Source organism: Hibiscus syriacus, unplaced genomic scaffold (genome assembly GCF_006381635.1).
Source record: "Hibiscus syriacus cultivar Baekdansim isolate YM2019G1 unplaced genomic scaffold, ASM638163v2 tig00000340_pilon, whole genome shotgun sequence".
Taxonomy (NCBI): Eukaryota; Viridiplantae; Streptophyta; class Magnoliopsida; order Malvales; family Malvaceae; genus Hibiscus; species Hibiscus syriacus.
The window spans coordinates 11585351-11608128 of record NW_024061783.1 but is presented as its reverse complement, the minus strand read 5'-3'; the positions used below and the strand labels follow the sequence as shown (position 1 = coordinate 11608128).

The 22778-nt window shown below is 35.5% G+C and overlaps 1 protein-coding gene across 3 annotated transcripts; it reads left to right on the top strand.

Annotated features, from left to right (window-relative positions):
* Positions 1 to 12921: 12921 nt before the first annotated feature.
* On the top strand, positions 12922 to 21263 carry LOC120204368 (nuclear pore complex protein NUP1-like). 3 transcript variants are annotated; one of them, XM_039204474.1, is made up of 9 exons: positions 12922 to 13303; positions 13902 to 13948; positions 14658 to 14770; positions 15559 to 15748; positions 15885 to 16163; positions 16267 to 16356; positions 16450 to 17106; positions 17312 to 17817; positions 19044 to 21263. In XM_039204474.1, the coding sequence occupies exons 1-9, from the start codon at positions 13018 to 13020 to the stop codon at positions 20818 to 20820; spliced, it is 3945 nt and encodes a 1314-aa protein (XP_039060405.1). In that variant the 5' UTR covers positions 12922 to 13017; the 3' UTR covers positions 20821 to 21263. The 3 variants fall into 3 exon arrangements, with proteins under 3 accessions (XP_039060405.1, XP_039060412.1, XP_039060397.1); XM_039204481.1 differs by having other exon boundaries at positions 15885 to 16187; positions 19128 to 21263; XM_039204466.1 differs by having other exon boundaries at positions 15885 to 16187.
* The last annotated feature ends 1515 nt before the right edge of the window (positions 21264 to 22778 follow it).

The following is a 22778-nucleotide window of genomic DNA, read 5'->3' as shown; positions in this document are numbered from 1 at the left end:
TGATATAAATTATAATTATAAGTTACATATCCAGGGTTGATTCCTTCATCACAAATTACAGAACGTGTAAGATAATTCTAACAATCCCTCGATTTCTTATATTAGTCATCCGAGCCGTATTCAGTTACCGAATTTTTACCGCATTCATATCGAGTGTATGAATTAATTAAATACCCAAATGAGACCAAACATGTTCATTCATGCATTTACCAATACCAACATGTTCCTTAAAGTATAAAGAGGTAGTAATGTATTACCTCGATTTCTGTGCCATACTTTTCGACCATTTAAATTCCATTCGAACGCCCTTGATCTTTGAAATCAACTTCTAATATTTTCCTCACGATCCAGGCCATCAAAATTACTAACTTGTATCAAAATAATTTCTCTCGCCATAAATATAGCCTATTAGAATTAAAATAATAATTTGGAAACCAAATTAGTATAATAGAATACTTGTGAGGCTACTTTAATAATTACTCACTAAATTTAGGGACTAAACCAAATTAATTTGTACTATTGAGCCATAAACTAAAACTAAAGAAAACTGTGAGACATAGCCAAGTTCTTACCAAACCTTGAGGACTCATGATGCAATTTTCCACTTTATTTTTTTAAGTCTCCACCCACGTAATTCATCTGTTAGAATCATAACCCCATTTTTTTCAATCCATTTCTTTAACATTTCATCATTTTTTCCAAATTCTCTTTACACAAATATGATTTCACGGTCAGCCCGTCACCGATCGCCGGTGACCATCGCATCGGCCACCATTTTCGGTCATCACCCGGAACTCGAAATACATTGCTCGAACCACCTTATGTTACTCATCCCAAATCTGAACTTAGATCATCCAAAACCATCCCCAATCATCGTAAATCTAGAGAAAACATTCGGTTTTCTTAAAGTAAATCACGATGGTCTGCCTCCGATGACCTTTTGATGAAGCTAAAACTGGGTTATGTTGTTCATGGCATCAGCGAGGACCCTTTCACCGCCACTTTGTTTCCAGGATTGGGTTTTCGGATAGGCATATGGACTGGTAGAGGCAGACTCATGGATAATAAAGCTTTGCTTGAACTGCAATAAGTTTATGCGCTCATCTCTCCATGGTTCTGTGGGATGCTCGTAACCTTTGCAATTTTTTTCTCAATTAAGTCCAAGGTCCCAGTTTCATCATCTGATGCACTGAGAAAAGTTCCTAAACTTGTTCTAGTTCCCTTAGTGTTTTATTCAGTTTCTTCCTTGCGCAAAGCCAAACCAGATGGTTTAAGGCTTTCAACTTAAAACCTGAAAGGGAATAGATTCAATTGAACTTTCCCCAGTTACTCCATTTGGCATAGAATCACGATACTCCTTCTCATGCACCACCTCGAGCATTGTCTACTTGGGTCTAATAATCGGAGCATCCTGAAAGAAAAAGGTGGGAACAAACAAGCTGGAGAAGAAAGCGAGTGAGCACAAGAGAAGGGCAGTTGGCAGCCCTAGCTTTCTGTTTGAACTCTTCCACTTTCGTTTCATCAATAGATTTTTTTTTGAATTTGGAAGCTTGTTCATTGATTACTGACCATGGACTGGCTGTTCTAGCAACTGGGTTCATCTTAAGAACGTTGAAAAAAAAACTGGTCCTCGTAGAGTGTGATCGAATGACTGATTCTTGGGTGTCGATGTTGAAACACATGTGTTGTTTGGAGGAGCTAAATTTTACTGAGTGCGGGCCATGGATTTCTACTGAGCTTCGTGGTGATTTGCATCGTCGGTGTTGGAGGAAGGCCAATCTACCAAGAGTTCTGGCTTGGCTTTCTAATCTCTCATTTTTTAGTTTTATAACCGGCCTATCTCTTAAAAAATATCTTCCATTGTGTAGTTCTCTAATTTCCAGGTTATAATATTAAAAATAATAAAATTCCCATCAGTCCACAAAATAGGAATTCATGTGAATTCTAGAACCTCCTAAAGCTAAAAGAGTTATGAATCTCTAATTTTGGTCTTGTAAGAGATAGAAACACTATAGTTTAAAAAATAATATTTTTATTGTAGGGTTCACCTTTGAAGCAACTAGCAATAACGAACAAAAGTGTTGGCGGTGGAGTGGTTGTAGTACTTGCAGAAAGAGATAAAAAAGAAATGAGGTGTTACACATGGTATCATCAGTTGAAGATACACGAAAGAGATATTCCAAAAACAGCGTTTAGGACTCGGTATGGTCACTACGAATTTGTAGTAATGCCATTTGGGTTAACTAATGCACCTACAACTTTTATGGACTTTATGAATAGAGTTTTCCAACTGTACCTTGATCAGTTCATGGTCATTTTTATTGATGATATTTTAGTATATTCAAAGTCAATGGAAGAGCATGACGCCCATCTTCGTGTGATTCTTCAAACGTTACAAGACAAGAAGCTTTATGCAAAATTCTCTAAGTGTGAGTTTTGGCTTACAAAAGTGGCATTTCTTGGACGAATGGTTTCATCTGAGGGAATTCGAGTAGATCCTCATAAGGCTAAAGATGTGTTGGAAAGGGAAATTCTGAAGAGTGTGTAAGAGGTTTGGAGTTTCTTGGGTCTCGTAGGTTATTATCGAAGGTTTGTCAAAACTTTTCGATGATATCTCTGTCTTTAACCAAATTGTTAAGAAAAGATGTGTCTTTTGATTGGACTCCTGAGTGTCAAAAGAGTTTTGAAGTATTGAAGAAAGTTTTGACATAAGCTCCAGTGTTAGTGCAACCGAAATCGAACAAGGATTTCATGATTTTTAGCAACGCTTCCCATAATGGTTTGGGATGTGTTTTAATTCAATATGGAAAAGTATTCGCTTATGCTTCAAGACAACTTAAGCCCCATAAAAAGAACTATCTGACGCATGATCTTGAATTAGCAACGGTGGTCTTTGCATTAAAATTTTGGCGCCACTATTTATATGGTGAATGTTGCTACATTTACACTGATCACAAAAGTTTGAAGTATTTGTTGACGCAAAAGGAACTTAATTTGAGACAGAGGAGATGGATGGAATTACTTAAGGACTACGATGCGATTATAGATTATTATCCCGGGAAAGCCTATGTAGTAGCTGACGCTCTTAGTCAGAAGACTTTTACCGCTTTGCGTAGATTGGATGCCCGAATCGTGTTAAAGGATAATGGTGCATTGATGGATGGGTTAAGGTTGAAACTGTTATTGTTTGAGCGAATTAAGGAGTTGCAAAAGAATGATGAAAAGTGTATAGCCTGGTTTGAACAATTAGATAAGGGTGAACTCAATGAATTTGATGTAAAGTCGAATGGGTGTTTACACTTCAAAAATCGAGTTTGTGTTCCTCATGATGACGAGTTAAAAAGGGATATATTGTATGAAGCACATTTTAGTCCCTTAACTATGCACCCCGGATGAAACAAGATGTATCAAGATTTGAAAGGATGTTTTCAGTGACCAGGCATGAAAAGAGACATTACGAAATTTGTATCAAAGTGTCTTAATTATCAACAAGTAAAAGCTGAACACTAAGTTCCTTCAGGACTATTGCAACTGGTTTCTATTCCTCAGTGGAAATGGGAAAGAATTGCGATGGATTCGTAACAGGTTTACCTTTATCACCAAAAAAAGGATTCAATTTGGGTAATTGGGGATCGCCTAAAAAAACTGCACATTTCATTCATGTACGAACGGATTTCTCAATGGAAAAATATGCAGAATTGTATATCAAGGAGATAGTGCAACTACATGGTATTCCAATCTCAATAGTTTCTATTAGAGATCCCATATTTACTTCAAGATTTTGGAAGACTTTGCAAGGAGCTTTGGGTACCCGATTAAGTTTTAGTATTGCTTTTGATCCCCAAACTGATAAACAATCAGAGAGAATGATTTAGATTCTAGAAGATATGTTGAGAGCGTGTGTGATTGATTTTGTTGGATCATGGGAAAAGTATTTGCCACTTGTGGAATTTACATATAATAACAGTTATCAATTAAGTATAAAGATGGCACCGTATGAAGCATTGTATGGAAGAAAGTGTCGAATGCCACTTAATTGGTATGAATTGAACGATCGTAAAGTTCATGGCCCACACTTGATTAAAAAAGTTGAAGAAAAGGTTCAGGTGATCCAGTACAATCTTAAAATGGCATCAGACAGACAAAAGTCATACGTGGATTTGAAAAGAAAAGAAATTGAATTTCGAGTAGGTGACAAAGTACTTTGGAAGAAAGTACTTCACTTTGGGCTAAAGGAAAACTCAGTCCTAGGTTCATTGGACCCTATTAAGTTCTGAAAAGAGTTAGACCGGTGGCATATCACTTAGCGTTTCCACCAGAGATGGAAAAGATCCACAATGTCTTCTATGTGTCTATGCTTCAGTGTTATCAATCATATCCTATACACATTATAACTCCGAATGAGATAGAAGTTCAATTTGACCTGACTTATTAGGAAGAAACGGTACAGATTCTAGAGTATTAGAAAAAACAGTTAAAGAACAAGATGATTCCGCTAGTTAAGGTTCTTTGGAGAAACCATAAAGTGAAAAAAGCTACTTGGGAACATGAAGAATATATGAGGAAGCAATATCCACACCTCTTTGTGTAATGAAAATTCGAGGACGAATTTTCTTAAGGGAGGGAGATTTGTAACATCCCAATTATTGGGTCAGTGACCAAAATGTAAGAATTTAAATTTAGTGGTTTAATTAGAATAGATGGAAGTTAAAGGATTTATTGTGGAATTTTTTGTGTAGGAGTGGATATCAAATTTGGAATTTTGGAAGGACATTATGGTCTTTTCACAAAAAGGCTTTTTATCTTACCTTTATGGGTTATTTAACACGTGGAATAGAAGGGGAAAAGTCTATAAACTTTAATCTTTTTTCTCCTTGCTCGTGGAAGCTATTGCAAAGGTAAATTTCTATAACTTTGTTGGTTTCTAAAATTTTTTGTTGGTATTGATAGCTTAGTGTTATAAAAGCTTAAGGAAAGCTTGTAATGGATTAAAACAACAAGAGGGGTGATTTAGAAATGAATTTGTAAAATGGGTTTTGAAATGAATTTTTGATATGGTGTAGTTTTTGAAGTTTTATGGCTAAATTTGACTTGTTAATGGAATATTGAAGGAGATAGAAAGTCTAGAATGAATTAAGAGCATGATTGAAAACATGGTATGATTTTTAGAAATAAGTGTTGAAGTGAGATTTTGTATGTTAGGGAGTAGTAAATGGAGAAAAGTTGGTTTTAATGAAGGAAATTTAGTTTAAAGGCATAAAATGAGATAAAAGTAGGAGATTTAGGTAAGTTTTGGTTAAATTTCGAAATGGAAATGACAATTTTGGGCATGGGGTATCAGTACTAGAAGAATAGTACCGATAATTCAAGGCAAAAATCAGTTGAATTTGAAGAATAATAACGGTACTGGTTGAGGAATGTATCGATACTAATAAGGGAGTATCGATACCAATGGTATAGTATCGATACCATTTCCAAGATAAAATTCTAGAATGTAAAAATGGTATCAGTACTGTAGGAGGGTATCAATACTGCAGGAGGGTATCAATACCATTGAAGGGAAGTATTTGTACTATAGTGGAATTATCGATATTATTGTGCATGAAATGAGAAATTAAGTGTTTCTTTCAGTTTAAGTTATTATGATTAGATATAAGTGATTTGAATTCTGGTATTTATTTTAAATTGTTTGGTATAGACATTGATCATAGTCAACTTTCGGTCAACTCGACGTTATAAGTGTCGATCCGAAAGCATTAAGGTTTCGTTTAGGACTCAGTGAGGTAAAGGTGAGTGCAACTTCTTCGTTTGATATTAGAATTGAGAAAGGCTTGCGATAAGCCAACCTCAGTGTTTTCGATCGAAAACCTTCAAAATTCTTTTATGTCATATTTTACAATGTTTTATTCAAATTATATTATGTAAGATATGTTTTATGATTATGTGTATATGATTATGGAAATGTGACCTTTGAACATGTGTATTCGAAAAGAACCAATGTGAAAGTGCATATGTGAATAAGAGATACTTCGAATAATGAATGACAAATAATTATGTGGTTAAAAGCCCAAGGTATATGTATGATGATTAGAGGTATGATTGTCATGCCAAGAGTTGAGGATTCTATGTGGTCTTTTGGGACAATTATGTGGCACTTTGGTGCAAATTACGAGCTATGGTGACAGCATTAGTGCACAACCTTAATATACTCGATTACCTAGAGTTCTCAGTAGTATACGTTGGGCATTTGGAAATAAAGCTATATAAAATGAATAATATACATAATTATACCTTCTTGTTATGGAAAATAATTTATAATTCTTTATGAAATGTTTCGATAAAGTTTAGTACTCTTTAGTTTTTGCCTCGCTAAGACGTCGACTTAGCATGTGATTTCCTCACGCGTAGGTTTGAAGAAATCTGAAGGTTGAAGTGTTGAGGATAACATACTCCCGTGAAGATCGGGTCAGGACAAATTGAATGTAGGTTTTATTTTGAAAGTTTGTAAACTGTTGGCATGTACTACACGTTTAATTTGAAATGCTCTGATCTATTTTGTAAACTAATATTTTTGTAGTTATGTAAATTATTAAAGTTATATAGAAGTATGAATAGAAGTTCATCAATTACTTTGAATTGAAGGGATTCACATTGTTAATACAAAGAAAAGTTTAAATTGTTCTTATTTGTGAATAATCTATTTTGAAAAGTCAATGTGATACCTCAGATTTGTATCCGGGTCAGGTACGGGTTAGGGGTGTTACATTGACAATGACTTGGCTTTTCCACTCCTGACTCCACTGAATGTGTCTGTCTGGCTTTTCCTGGATTTGATCCTCTACCAGAGGAAGCCACTGACTCTGATCTAGTCTGAGGTCGAAAACTCGAGCCACGACTTTTCTTCTCTTACGATGCACTTGACGAAACACCAGCTCTCTTTTTCCATTGCGTCTTTTGCTCCACAAATCTCTCATTTTGAGCTCACTCCAAGGCTTTTGCTCGATTTACTACCTCTTGGAAAGAAGAGAGATTCAATGCTAACAGTAACTCTTTCAATTAAGGGCGTAAACCCTACACAAACCAATCGCAAGAGTCTTTTTCCGTAGGGACCAACTCCGCTGCAAATCTACTCAGCTTGTTGAATTCACACACGAACTCATACACAGAGCGATTCTCTTGCTTTAAGCTCATAAATTCTTTCTTCATCTGACGAATGAACTGATCCTCAATGTATTTGTTCTTAAACGCTTCCAAGAAGAACGACCATGTCACCTGATCCCTTGCAGCTCTCATCGTCACATTAGAACACCATATTCTGGTTTGACCTCGTAATAACGAAACTAACCCACCCAGCTTCTCTATTTCAAGACAATGAAGATTCTCTAACATTATCTTAAAGTCATTAAGCCATGGATCAGCAGCAACAGGACCTTCCTCAGCTTCTCCTTTAAATTATGGAGCTCCTAGACATCTAAGCTCTTTAGCAACATCATCTTAGGAGCTGAGGCGACAGATGGTTGGAAACGCGTCAGAATCGTATTTAACATCTGGAAAAAAGTCTTTTGATCTTGTACAGGCACCTCCTGATGTGCCTGTCCCTCACCTTGTTTACTCGGAGTAGGGGAGTTACTACTACCTTCATTTCTATCTCCCCTTCACTTTGGGAGCCCTCAAAGTTTGACATCTAATAAGATCAAATCACTGCTTAATTAATAAGGATAACATACTAAATACCTTATTAAATCCGAAAGACTAAACTCTTAGTTGGCATGTACACTTTTTAAAACAAAAAACGACTTCATTTCAAACTTAAAATCAATTAAATCATAGCTCTGATACCATTAAATATAACACCCCTAACCCGTACCCGATTCGGATACGAATCTGAGGTGTCACATTGACTTTTCAAAACATTGACTTATATTAAAAAAAATAGAGAAATTTCAACTTTATTTGTATTAAAATGATGGAACCCTTAATTTAAAACAAATAATAAAACTCATATTAATATTTAATTAAACATTTAATAATTTACATAAATACAAAAGTATAAGTTTACAAAATAGATCAGAGCATTTCAATTTAACTTGTAGTACATGCCAACAATTTACAATTTAAAAGAAACCTACATTTAAAATTGTTCTAATATGATCTTCACGGGAGTATGATGTCCTCTCCTAACCTCAATCCTCTGATTTCTTCAAACCTACGTATGAAACAATCACACGCTAAATCGTTGACTTAATGAGGCAAATACTATGGATTTTGTTACAGGGCTACCATTGACATCAAATAAGAAGGATTCCATTTGGGTGATAGTTGACCGGTTAACTAAATCGGCACATTTTATTCCGGTGCGAATGGATTATGCCTTGGATAAATATGCAGAGTTGTATATCAAGGAAATAGTTCGGCTACATGGAGTGCCAATATCAATCTTATCTGACAGAGATCCAAGGTTTACTTCTAGATTTTGGAATTCTTTGCATAAAGCTTTGGGTACTCGATTGAATTTCAGTACGGCATTTCATCCACAGACGGATGGTCAGTCTGAGCGAACTATCCAGATTTTGGAGGATATGTTAAGGGCATGTGTGATTGAGTTCGAAGGATCTTGGGAAAAGTATTTGCCTCTAGCAGAATTTGCTTACAATAACAGTTATCAATCGAGCATTAAGATGGCTCTTTACGAAGCTTTATACGGAAGAAAGTGTCGGACACCATTAAATTGGTTCGAGTTGAAAGATCGAAATCTTGTTGGTCCTGATTTATTGAAGGAGGTTGAAGATAAAGTGAGAATAATCCAAGATAATCTCAAGATTGCAGCTGATCGTCAGAAGTCTTATGCAGATTTGAAGCGAAAAGAGATTGAATTCCATGAAGGCGATAAAGTTTTTCTTAAGGTATCACCTTGGAAAAAGATATTTCGATTTGGGCGCAAAGGAAAATTAAGTCCAAGATTCATTGGACCTTATGAAATATTAAAGAGAGTTGGACCCGTGGCGTATCAGTTAGCACTACCTCCAGAATTGGATAAGGTTCATAATGTGTTTCATGTGTCGATGCTTAGGAAGTATCGATAAGATCCTTCGCATGTCATTGCACCAGAGAAAATTGAAATCCGACCAGATTTGACTTATGAAGAAGAACCAGTTCGGATCTTAGCTCGAGAAATCAAAGAATTGCGTAGCAAGACAATTCCCCTTGTTAAAGTACTTTGGCAAAATCATAAAGTCGAGGAAGCTACGTGGGAAAGGGAGGAGGACATGAGGACCTCATATGTTTTCATCATAATCGTATAAAGAAAAAATTCGAGGACGAATTTTATTAAGGAGGGGAGAATTGTAATACCCCAAATTTTGGTTAGTGATCAAAATATAACTTTTGAAAGTGTGATGGTCAAAGTATTAAACTTGGAAGAAATTTTAGGAAATTAAGTGGTAAAGTTCTTGAAAAGAATTTTATTTCATAAATAGATAGTTTACTCTTGAGAGTGGGGTTTTATGGAATTATATTTGGAATTTGGTAAAGAAAAATTAGAAATGGTTAAAACCGGTAAGGAATCGGTAATTTCAAATTGAATTGGAATTTTACAAAAATTTGAAGGATGTTATAAAATGGTTGGAAATATTATTTTAATATTTTGGATCAAAGAAATTTGGTCTAAAAATATGGAATTTTTCATATTTAATTGAAACAGTGGAATTTGGTGACTAAAATGCAAGTTTTGAAATTTCATGGGAAAATTCGGAAATTTAAAGTCAAAATATTTCATCTTTGACTTTGAATTATGATAAGGATGAGTTGTCATGGTTTTATGGTAAATAAGAAGATTCATTAAGGGTAAATTGGTCTTATCCCAATTAAGTGAATATTATATTCATTTAAGTGGATTATAATGTAAAATATTATGATATGACCCAACATATCATTTCAATTGTTCATCTTCTTCTCCCAAAATCAGCCGTGGGTTTCTCCAAAGGTAAGAGAAAATTCCAACTCCATTTTCAAGCAATTTGATTCAATATTTTGTGTAAGTTGTAAATAGAAAATGGTTGTATGAGAAAAACTCTATCTTTTGGTACCAATATGGCATGGTAATCTTGTTGGTGTTCAAAGATCCTAAATTTAAGGGTTTGTGTTCATAAAAAGGGATCATGAAATTGATGATGGATTTTGATGTTTTGTGAGGCAGTAGATTATATTCAAGCATGTGTGATGATTAGAACATGTTTGATCTTTTGAGAATTTGTTCTATGAGTTTTGATCATGGATTTGTTTGAGTGAGAAAAATTATGGAAAATTATATATGAGTTGGAAATGATGAAGGAAGTATTATACAAGCCTTAGAAAAATTAGGGATCATTTTGTAAGTTTTGAAAAGTTGGAGATCAATTCGTAAATTCTAGAAAAATTGAGGGATTATTGTGTAAGTGCTATATAATTGATGTGCTATACTGGAATTTTTGGTATTAAAGATTTAGGTGATAAAATGGTGAAGGACCATTTTGAGTAAATTGGAAAAGTTGGTTCCAATACTAAAAAGAATTAATAATGTTAAAGTAAATGGTGGTGAATAGTTTGAAGCACGATTATGGAATATATTTTGGTTATATATTTATGTTAGTACAATACTAACATATATAAGTATGAATCTATATTTTGTACAGATTGTGATTTACTCGGTGTTCAAAACGATTCGAGTATAAAAGAAAAGGGTTATTGTGGACAATAGTGAGGCTTATTTTGGAAAATTATAAAGTGTCAAGGTGAGTGCAACACATGCATGAAATTATACGGATGTATTATACATCATCAGGAAGACTTGCGATAAGTCGACCTTGTTTTATAGCATGATATTATATCATATTTTTATAAATTGATAGGACATTGATATGTCATAGTATGAAATTGTAATGCTTTGATTTTTGAAAATGTGATATTTTACCATGAATGTTATTTCGGGTATGAACTGCCCAATGTTAAATTATAATAATATACTTTGCCATGGATGTATTGAATAAAGTAGACTATATGCCCGAATAAGTCATTGAGGGACAGGGTATAGTTGGCATGCCATAGAGTATAGCAGCTGCAGGTTTATATTAGCACTATAGTGTGTAAGGACACTAAGTGCAGGTTTATGTCCGGATTAGCACTATAGCGTAAGCTTAGTGTAGGTGGTGGGCACGACCTTATGTGTGTTGTCCGGATTAGCACTATGGCGTAAGCTTAGTGCAGGTTTAGCACTACGGTGCATGTATTTTACTCGTATACCCAGGGTCCTCAGGGTTGTATATTGGGCTATTGTCTATGGTTTTATACATTATTGGTTAATAAATGGTAAGCATGAAATTAAGCTTACGAGCTTGAGAAATTAATGGCAAGTATATTAGTAAGGAATTTTATATTCAATTATATTATTTTTTATCATGGTAAAATATTGGATATGCTGATAATATGATTGTAAGGTAATTGGTTTTTATGATAAAATTTTGCATGAATTGTATTGTACTGTAAAATGTTTTAATTGCCTCACTAAGTATATACTTAGCGTGTGATGAATTTCACGCGTAGGTAAAAAGCTCGTAGAAGAATAGAGAGTTCAAGGCAACATCAAGTATCAAGAAGTATATTTCTTTATCAGTAAGACATCCTAAAATGTAATATAGATTTAATTAGTGGCATGTAATTATTATGTAATTATTATGTATTATTATGTTTTATTTGCTTTGCTGAACAAAATTGGAAACAAGAAAATAGAATTTTATAAACTTATATATATTTTCGCAGTTACTGTAGTAGTTACTATTCATTGCTACAGTAACCGCATTTTGGCAAATTTCCAGATTCTAAAAGGGAACCGATTCCTCTGCTACAGGGAATCGATTCCCCCACTATTCAATGTAACTGTTCACGGGAACTATTCACTATTCATATAAAATAAATCTTTTGAATTAAATTGGTTACAACGGAACATGATTTATATGACATGGTATTTTTATAATATTAATTACTATTTTAAGGAAATAAATTTTAAATAGCTTTTGAATTATGAAATGTTTTTTTAATACGGATGACATCTATAATCTGTATAGGTATAATTATACGGGTTATAGGTGTTACATGAACTATTGGATGGAAGATCAATTCATAGAATTTAGTTCATAAAAGTTTAATGATTAAATTGAAAGAAAAATTCTACACATCTCTAAAGTGAAAACAAAATAAGTTGGTTTAAATTATTAAATTATGCATTCTCAAAAATTAATTGACATATCTGAATTTGATCAATCAACTTATACCTTACTATTTTATGTTATTTTTTTATGATACACTATATTTGAATTTTTTTAACATATTTTTATATTTTAATTTATCTCAAATTTTATACAATCATTATAATCGTTTAAGTATTATTCTTAAACCTTTTAGATAAAATATTAAAATAATAATTATTTAACATCATTTAAATAAATGGACTTTTGGAGCGGTCCTAGTAGTTAAATGAATTATTATTCTCTTTGGGTGATCTGGGTTCCAACAACGTAATTTATATGTGTGCATAAGTTTAAATTTAGTCACCAAACTTTTCATGTGATGCGTGATTAAAATAAAATCAAAACCTAACTTTAAATATGATTATGAAAAAAATAATTAAATGACTAAAACGAAATTATTCGAATAATTTGATCACTAAATATTTAGTTTCCCTTAAAAAAACACGGTTAATCATACATGTTAAAAACCCAACTTCCGATCCTCGCCTGTTACATTCTTTTAGATCTCTGACCTGTGACTGAGATATTATCACTGTCATCTTACAAATATACCAAAAATACGTATGCTTGTATCCATTATTAGCACTGATTTTCTTTTTTCTTTTAATATCATTTTTTCTGTATAAAATACAATATATAAAAACCCTAATTAACCAACTTTTCATTTCTCTTAAGAATTTTCCTCAAAATCCCTAAAGCTAAACCTAACTTTCATTCCCCCTTTTCTGTTTCTCTGATGGCTACGGCACGTGAGGAGGGTAACCCCTATGAAGGTGGATTAGGAGCCGGGGGGAAATTCAGAAAACGGCCGTTACGGAGGGCAACAAAAACTACGCCATATGACAGGCCGCCGACCTCAATAAGGAACCCCGCCGGTACCGGCGATAGAAATGGTTGGTTATCAAAATTGGTGGATCCAGCGCGGAGACTTTTTACTTCCAGTGCTCACAGGCTCTTCGCTTCTGTCTTTACGAAACGCCTCCCTCCGCCGCCGCTTCAGACACCGCAATTGCCGGACTCTGGTGAGTTTTCTCCTCGGTTCTATTTTATTGTTCTGACATTAAAATACGGGGAGAATCTTCCTCGATAAAAACCACTGATTTTTCTTTTTTGGAAATGAGCTCGGTTAGGTTTCTCTTAATATTGAGTCTGGAGTGGTAGTTTGTCAAAGCTTGGTTAGAAAATTTATTCTTTCTGGTAGAGGAAGTCTTCTGGGAGTTAGGGTTTTATTTATTTCGATTTGTAATCTTAAGTATAAGAAATTGTTTCATATGAATAATAATCTTCTTTATAATTTATATATAATTATTGGATTTTTCTTTATTGTATACAATATCTCTCATTTAGCTGATATATGCTTCATTTAAATGTAATATGGACTAAGTTCGAACCTGTCTTGAAGACGCCATTTTGTTTTACTTTGAAATTAATGTGTACTTTAATATATGTCAACTAGTTATTGATAGGAATCAAGATGCCCTGAGTAAATTATAATTGGTGATTAAACTCTGCTTGTGTATGAGTTTTTTTATGTTAGGCATGGTTGAAGATCAAATTACCATGAATTAGTTTTATTCCTTTTTTTCCAATTATGTTGATTACATGCGATAATTCCATCAGGGACTAATGAGGAACCAAGGGAGAATCAACCAGAAGCGACTTCAACAGTACGTATTATTTAAACTAGTTGTTTTTATGTTCTGTCCAGCTTTTCATTTTTTGACTTAAAACATATCCATTTGTGGTATTCCTTTTAGTTTTCTTGTAACGTTTTTATTACCTTTTTTACTTCCTTGAAAACCTTTTAATATATATTTTATGTATGTCAAATACTTTTTAGAATGAGAATGATACTTATTTGGTATTGGAACTTTCTAAGTGGTTCAAACTAATAAAGTTTGATGAACATAAATTTGATCATGAACCATTTAGCATTCCCTTCTCATTTTGTTTGAAAAAGAAAATGTTTCTATTCTATTTTTTATTTGAAACAATTAATCTGTTCTTCTCATTTTTATACTTTTCTCCTATATTCACCAAAGCCTTAACTAGATTTGTTCACTGTAAGTGAAACACAGAGCACTCATATTTGTTTGTGACCAGACACATCCATTTCTTGCTATGTTATCTTCTGTCTAGAGCAATAGAACATTAGCACACATGCAATAAATGTTAGGGACAAACTTTGTCCTAAATTCTCATGCCCCCTTCATTCATTGTTAATTGTGGAAGTTACTTTCAAGTTTATTGTCAGTCACTTATATTTATGATATTTTCTTACGTATTTATTTGAACTTCCCCTTTGTGATTTTCTCTGTGATGATTAATGAACCGAACTTGTATGCTTTGTTGTTTTATGTACATTTATCCACTTAGGTTTCTCCTGTCGTGCAAGGAGCCATTATAGGATGTGGGAATCCCGTTAATCTTACTGAAAAAACTGGAGTTGCTGAACTTGAGGAAATTTTAAAGCGGAAGACATTTACCAGGCAAGACGAGTTGAAATTGCATCTTCTTGATGTCAAATTGAAATTGCATCTTATGTTGCTCGGACTCTTCATTTTTCATGAAGAAACGGTGTCTGACACTTGGATATGGGGATAGATCTCAAAGGATCATTCAAATGTATAGAAAAACTTAGAAAACCTGACCATACCCTTGTCAGATACATACCCGTGTCTGACACTTACACCCGAGCCTGAGTAACATAGGTTAATTCTGCTACCTTCTTTTGAAGGAATTTTTTGAATCGTGTCACTTGTGATAATTTCCTGCACTTTAGATTCTGAAGTTTCTGTTTCTTTTATTTTCCATCAACTGGAAGAAAAGGGCTGAGTTGAGTGTGAATTGGATTTAATCATGTTGATCTAAAAATTCTTGTTATTCCTGCAACCTTTGTAATCGATTTACTGGCAATCCAGCTTCCAATTGTACATGTTTTTGTAATTCTTTGTGATTTTTCTTTCATTGTCCGGCTTGAGTAGGAATAAACTTCAGTGAAATGACCATCCAGCTCAGTTGGTAGAGCACAAGGTTCTTAACCTTGAGGTCATGGGATCGAGTCCCATGGAGGGCATTTCATAATTCGGAGGTCTCCTACGGAAGCTGCTCTCAACCTAGTGTTGGGGCAGCCTACTATCTTACCTCCCCCTTACCCCATTACATATGGGAACAAGGGACAGCCATAGCGTGTTTGTTTCTATCCTAGTAGTAGTATTTCTGTCCACATGAATTTTATCTATGTTATAGATAATAAATGTTATTATTCTTTTTTCAGATCTGAAATTGATCGTTTGACAAGTTTACTACGCTCAAGAAGTGCTGACATTTCTGGTGGAAATGAAGAAAAGAGATCTGCCTTGATCTCAATGGTATCACAGGACAAGAAAGAAGAATTTCCAGAGACCCCAGTAAGAGAGAATGTGACTGAAAGCCATCTTATTTCAACACCTCTTGTCAGCTCAACTGTAAGGAAAAGCTTTCTTTCCTTCATCTTGCTTCTGGGCTAACTTACCCTCACATGCTTTTAACTAGTCTTTATAATTTTAATTTCATATATTGAAAGGAAAATAATTAAAAAGAAGAACTTTAATGGTTTTGCAGGTTTTTGATGAGGTTGTTGCGTCACCTGCTGAGCTTGTAAAAGCTTACATGGGCTGTAGGACAACGAAAGTACCTGTATCAAGGCCTGGATTACAAAATCAAGTGCCCAGTGAAGATTTAACTTTTCCGAGCAATAAAATTCTCTCTTCTACGCCTTCCACAATGTCGCTTGTGCCAAGGTCTTCTGGTCATGTTGGGAGTCTTAGAAACAGTTTTATGACCCCAAGATTGAAGGGCAGGTCTGCAATATATAGCATGGCGCGGACACCTTATTCCAAGGTTACCACAGCACTTCCCCTTAAGGTCGTTATGCTTGGTAATATTTCCTTACCTGTAATTGCTTGTTTATCATTTGTCTTATCCTAGTTCGCTTATTCCGTAGAGTTCTGGAACTGCAAGTGTTGCTTTTGGTGGACCATCATTGCCGCAGAGTGCATGGGAGCAAAACAGAATTTCTGGTTCCAGACAGGGGGTACTAATTTAGGGTCATTGTATTTCTCCCTTCCAGGATTTTGTTTTATAAATCTAAAGTGTATCATATAGTATGCATTTATTTTCTTTGCAGGTTTTGAAGCGCAGAAATTCGGTATTAGATAATGATATTGGATCAGTTGGCCCAATTCGGCGGATTCGTCAGAAGTCCAATCTTCTTTCTTCAAGAACCTTAACTTTACCAGCTTCAGCGGGTCCTCTATCTGCTCACGAAGCTGGCACTAGTTCAACTGGTTTAGATAGTCTAGCTGAGAAGGGGGTGAACAGCACTCCTGCCACAAGTTTTACCACTGTTCCATCCAAGTCCAGTCAGGTGGCTTCGAAAATATTACAGCAACTGGACATCATGGTTTCCCCAGGGGAAAAAACACCCACTAAGTTGTCACCATCTATGATATGTGGGCAGGCTCTTAAAAGCTTTGAGACTGTAGATTCTTCAAAATTTCTGGAGAACATGAATGATAATGATAAATTGAATGGTTCTGGCACTGCACTGATTGGTTTTCAAGACTATCTCTCTAACGAACATGATAAAGTTCAAGAAAATGGCTCAACAACATTGGTTGCTCTCCCTGACAATCCAGTTCCTGCAGTAAATGGTGTAGATAGTAATAGTTTAATGAAGGATAATAATGTGCCTAGTGTTAATGCTACTGATTCTAGTGCGATAAAGTCTCTCGTACAGCAATCTCAACAAAAGAGTCGAGCTTTTCAGATGAGTGCACATGAGGTATGTGTTAATTAATTGGTAATCATATAGAGCTATTACTGATCAAAACTTCTTCTGTTCTTTTTCCTGTAGAGTGTTATTGTTTCCACAAGATCAGGCTCTATTAAATGCCTCCTTTTGAATTGAGAATGAATATATATAAGTTTCAGTTTTCCTCTATTCTGTTTCCATTTTAACACCTTATTGTTTATGGTTTCTGCTACAGGATTATCTGGATCTGGATGATGATAACTATCCTAATGGATCCACGCATGCTGAAGGTAGAGGGAGGTTGGATAACTGTGTCATGGGGAGTACGAGTGCAGTTGCTGAAGCTATAGAGAAACCTTCTATTTTTTATGAAGTTGAACCCATTTCAATTGCTGCATTCAATCAAAGACCTGATTTGAGAACATCTGATGGATCCACAGCTAGTGAAAAGAATGCTGGTGTTACTTTTCCAGTTGTAGAGATGGCCACTTCATCTGTGCAGTCAGCATTTGTGGCATCTCCATCAACTCTAACTGCCAGTAAAGATGCTGTCTCTTCACACCCAAATGCTCCTTGTATGCTTATCATTGGGGAGAAAGTTTCGGCTGCAAAACAATCAAATGTGGCTGTTACTACTTTTGGCTTTGCCTCTACAAATGCTGGTGAAGTTTCATCAGTTACTGGATCTTCAGGTGTTAAGCTTGCCACAAGTTCAAACCAAAAATTAGAGAACTCAAGCAGGTTGGTATATCAATTTTTCAATTTCCCTTGGAAGGTTGTTTAACTTTGTGTTCTGTTCCCCTTTCTTTCTATACCTCCAATGCGGGCATTGTTTGTAGAATTAGTAATAATGGTTAAAAGTTGTAGACTAGTGGTTAGTTGATTGAAGGGGAGAAAAAGCTTTAAAAGGTATGCCCTACCATGTTTCAGAGTTCTTATAAAAGGATCGGTTGGGATTTTGGAGGTGAATCTAATCCTTGGCTGTAGAGTCACTATTATCCGATTGAATGGAGTAGATTAGTAGTGAGTTGACTGACTGGGTGTAAATGTTTTTTTGAATCATGGTCCAGCTCTTATAAAAGATGAGAGCGGATTTTGGAGGTAAATCTAACCCTTGCTACCTGACTACCTCCCTCATAACATCACCACTAAATTGTGTAAATCCTCCTGATGATGCAGTTAACAACTGATTTCTTTGTCACTATTAAATACTGTAAATCCTCCACCTCCCCTATAACATGGCTACTCAATTCCGTTAATCCACCTGATTATGGTCTAGTGAACTTTTGATGATTTCTTTTATGATAATCCTTTTATCCCCCAAATTTGATTTTAATGATGATTTCATGTCAACAATGCATAAAACTCTCTTACGGTCTTCGTCACTGTCAAAGAAGGTAAAAGGAAGTTGTTTCTGTGCTAATATTTTCATCTTACATTTCCGCCCATCAGGTTGCTTTCTTTTACCTTCAAACTTGTAAATGGGTTTGGAAGAAAAAAGAATGGGAGAACTTTCTTCATAGATTGATTAAAGCTTCTAATAACTGAATTTTATTTTTATAAATCTTATGTTGCTGATTATAGTTAGCATCATTAGAATCAATTATATAGCTGACTTCCAAGATGGTAGGTTTTAATTTGGGATTTATTTATTTATTTGGTCCATTTGATGATAAATAGTTTTGCATGGTGAGGTTCTCTGATAATATGTGGCAAAAGTGTAATCAAAATTCCAATTTAGCGCCTAAACTATAAAAATTTGCAATTTAGTACTTGGAAGTCGTCATTCATCTGTTTGCACCCAAGACGTCAACTGTTAGTCAAATAAATGATGTGTCATAATCTTATTGGAGTATGTTGCCCATTTGACTAACTGTTATAGTCTAATGTATATCTAGTTTGTTTTGTTTTGTTTTTCATCCCTCCTGGGGTACTCTTCTTAAAAAGCTTTGTTGCCTTATGTTCAGCTTTACTGCCGCTGCTCCTGGTACTACCAATTATTTGTCAGATAAAACTGACAAGGAGAACAATATGAATGAGATCTTCTGTAGGACACCTGAAGCTGCAATCACCTCTTCTTTATCAACTTCGACATCAGCTGGAAGTATCTTCAAGTTTGGTGCCTCAAAAGATAGTTCTACCTTAAATAATGGGTCTCTTGCTTCAAGTCCTTTTTCATTCTCTTCACCTGTGGCTTCTCTAGTCCCAAGTACTGGTCAAAGTTCATCCAGTGCAGCTGCCACCAATAGTGATGCTTCTGCTGCTGCCACCACCTCTGCAGGTGCATCTGCGAATGTAACCATCAGCCGTACCAGCAACCCCTCCGTGGAGTCTTCGATCCCTCACTTTACAGCTGCACCTGTTTTCAAGTTTTCTTCCACTGCGGACCCGTCAACTTCAGTTTCAACATTACCAGCAACTTCAGGGGAAGCAACCGAATCTAAGACCCAGGATACAAGTGTTGGCAATGTAGGGATCTTTCCATTTGGTGGTACATCTGCTTTTACTAGTTCTGGAAGTGGTATTTTTGGTGGTACATCTGAAGTTAAAAGTGCTGCAAGCAGCACTGCTGGTACAACAGCTGAAGTCGCAAGCTATGGAACTAGCAGTTTCAGTGGTTTATCTTCCATCATTTCGAACTCCGGAAGTGGCTTTTTCAGCAACACATTTTCCACAGTGACAAGCAAAGGCAATAGTATCTTCGGTGGCACGTCTGCAACTACCAGCACAGGCAATGTTATCTTTGGTGGTACATCTGCAACTAAAAGCACAGGCTGTAGTACTTTTGGTGGTATGTCTTCAGCAATAGCTGGTACAGGAAGTAGTATCTTTTCCAATAAATCTGCAATCATGAGCACTGGAAGCAACATCTTTGGATTCAGTGCTACAGCTGCATCTACATCTACTACCCAGACCCAGGGTTTAAATCCTTTCAATTCTGTTAATACCCAAGTATCTGCTGTGGGAACTGGCATCGGTACCTCAACTCAAAGCATGCCCATTCAGTTTTCTTCATCTGCTTCATCTCCATCCTTTGAATTGGCTGGGAATACAACCTTTTCTTCTGGCAGTTCAATGTTTGGGTCATTGGCATCCATTGCTAAACCTTTTGGTTCGGGTGCTACTTTTGGAGTAAGTTCCTCCTCTTCAGAAACCAACCCTCTGAGCTCTAGCAGTGGCATTGCTTCTGGCGCATTTGGCTCGAATTGGCGAGCTCCTATGACACCCATATTTGGCTCTTCATCATCAGGATTTGGTTTTGGATCATCATCTTCTGTTGGTGCTTCTAGCAGTGCACCTTCAATCTTTGGGTCATCCACCGGTGCCTCCTCAGGTTCCATATTTTCGTTCACTTCAGCTTCAGCAGCTACTCCATCACAGCATGCATTTGGCAATACTAGTCCTGGGTTGGTGTTTGGGTCAGCACCCTCTACTAATAATGATCAAATGGAAGATAGTATGGCTGAGGACACAGTTCAAACTTCACCAACGGTTGCGCCATTTGGTCAACAGCCAATCTCACCACCTGCTTCTGGGTTTGTTTTCGGTGCATCAAATCCATCAGGAGGAGGTTCTTTTCATATTGGAAGCCAACCAAGCATAGCCGCACCACAGAATCCATCTCCATTTCTGGCTTCTGGTAGTCTGGAATTTGGTGCTGGAGGGAGCTTCTCATTGGGTACCAGTGGTGGTGACAAGTCTACCAGAAAATTTGTGAAGGTCCGCAAGCAGCGGAAGAAGTAATAGGATTTAATTACTTTGGCCAACTCTTTCATTTGAGAGACCCAAGTGATTGATTGAATAATATTATTAAGGCTAATGAGAGAAGAGCTGCTGATTGTTGTTGTATGTGGTAGCCATCCGAATTCGTTTGGTGCCAGCACAAGTGTTACCGGACATTTGGAACCTGTTAAAGATGATGCTTTTATTTCGTCATTTCTATGGGGATGCTGACCGAGGCTCGTCAAAAATTTGAATGCTCTTCGTGGTAAAAATTTGAGTCAACATTTGGAACTGTACGATTAGTATTAATTAGCTGATAGATTTTGTGGTTTGAGCCATTATGCTTCTGACCTTGTTCTATGTACCCTTATCATATGTAAAATAAACCAAAAAGAAAAAGGAACTGACATGGAAATGGAAATGGTTATGAATTTCATTTTAGAGCTCAACTCCTTTGTTTCTTCGAAAGGGTTTTTTTTAATCATGGCTTATCATTACATTTTACTGCTTTCATACAGTACATTCTATCATAAGCAGGGGCAAGTTGAAAACTCTTTGGGACCTCTTCTCTTGACATTCACCCCACGTGCTTCCATGCCTTCAGAAGAAGTTTTGGTTGCAACATTTTGCAGGTTTAAGGAATCATAGCTTCAGGGAAGATGCTGGAAAAGCATTGTAGACATTTAAGAGCCATTAGTGGATTTCACCTTTAAAATGGGGCTATGAATAGAGGGGCTCCAGACACGACCAAAATTTTCTGGTGTAAAGGCACACCTTGTTGATGCACTTCCCATTGACCTTATAAGGCAGAATGTGGAGATGATTTCAATGCTCTTCCTAGACCAGTCAGGGTACAATCTTTCACCAATGGAAGGTCAGTTTTCTTTCTAGTTCCTCATCTGCCTACATACACAACTCTAAATTTAACGAGTTCTCTATATGAGTTCCCTGTTGTACTTCCCATTTTTGATCCTTTTCTCTAAGGATCCATGTTTTGTTTCAAACACCTTGCCTCGACTCTTTATTTTTCTTAAAACATTCATGCTCAACATTTGCGTTTGACATTTTTAAACATAGATATAGAGGTGTGATTTTCTAATAACTAGATATATAGAAAAACACAAAATTTAACACATCCATGTTTGATATATGGCCATATAATGTTGGACACTTACAACAGGGTTTGAGTACTATAGGTGTTTGCTCTTGTTTCTGTAGGATGCTTTCTCTAAACGTCCATTAAAGATATTGAGAGCTTCTCTTGTTCCTTTCAGTTGCTTTTTTCGGCTACTTCGGTTCAATGAAATTCTAACCTAGAACCACATTTTTTCACCATTAGAATTGAATCTTGAGAGTCATCAACTGGTGCATCGTTAACCTTGTATCCATTTTCAATTATTGAGATGCCGGGCACCTATTGGAGACGCACATTGGGTAGATTTCATTAAGATGTTTTGTTCAAATCCAGTTATGATTTGTAAATTTGTGAAATTTTGCTTGAAAAGTTTTGAAAAAATTTCAAAGATCAATTCATGATAAGTTCACTTTTAAAAGGAAATCTGAAACCTTAAAATATAGGATAAAGTACACTAATGGTCATCTGATTTTAGGGTATTGTTTTGTTGAGTCTTTAATTATGAAAAGTTACGAAATGGTCTCTTGATTAGAGGGTGTTATTTTGTTGAGTTTCCTGACTATTAAAAATTATAAAATGGTTATCCAACTATTCATTTGTTCCATACTGATTTTCTGAGTTGGATGTTATGAGATATGATAGAATCTCAAAACTGTTTGAGTTGTATTTTCTGGATCGACTCTTTGTTTACATTATGTCGTAAATTAATGTTTGAAACATTGAAATCAACAACAATGTTATTAAATACTATCAAAATATGATTGTCATAACCATTTTTTGAAAAACAATTTAGTTAAAAAAAACAATTATGTCTTTTATTTTGAAAAATTGGCATTTTGAATTG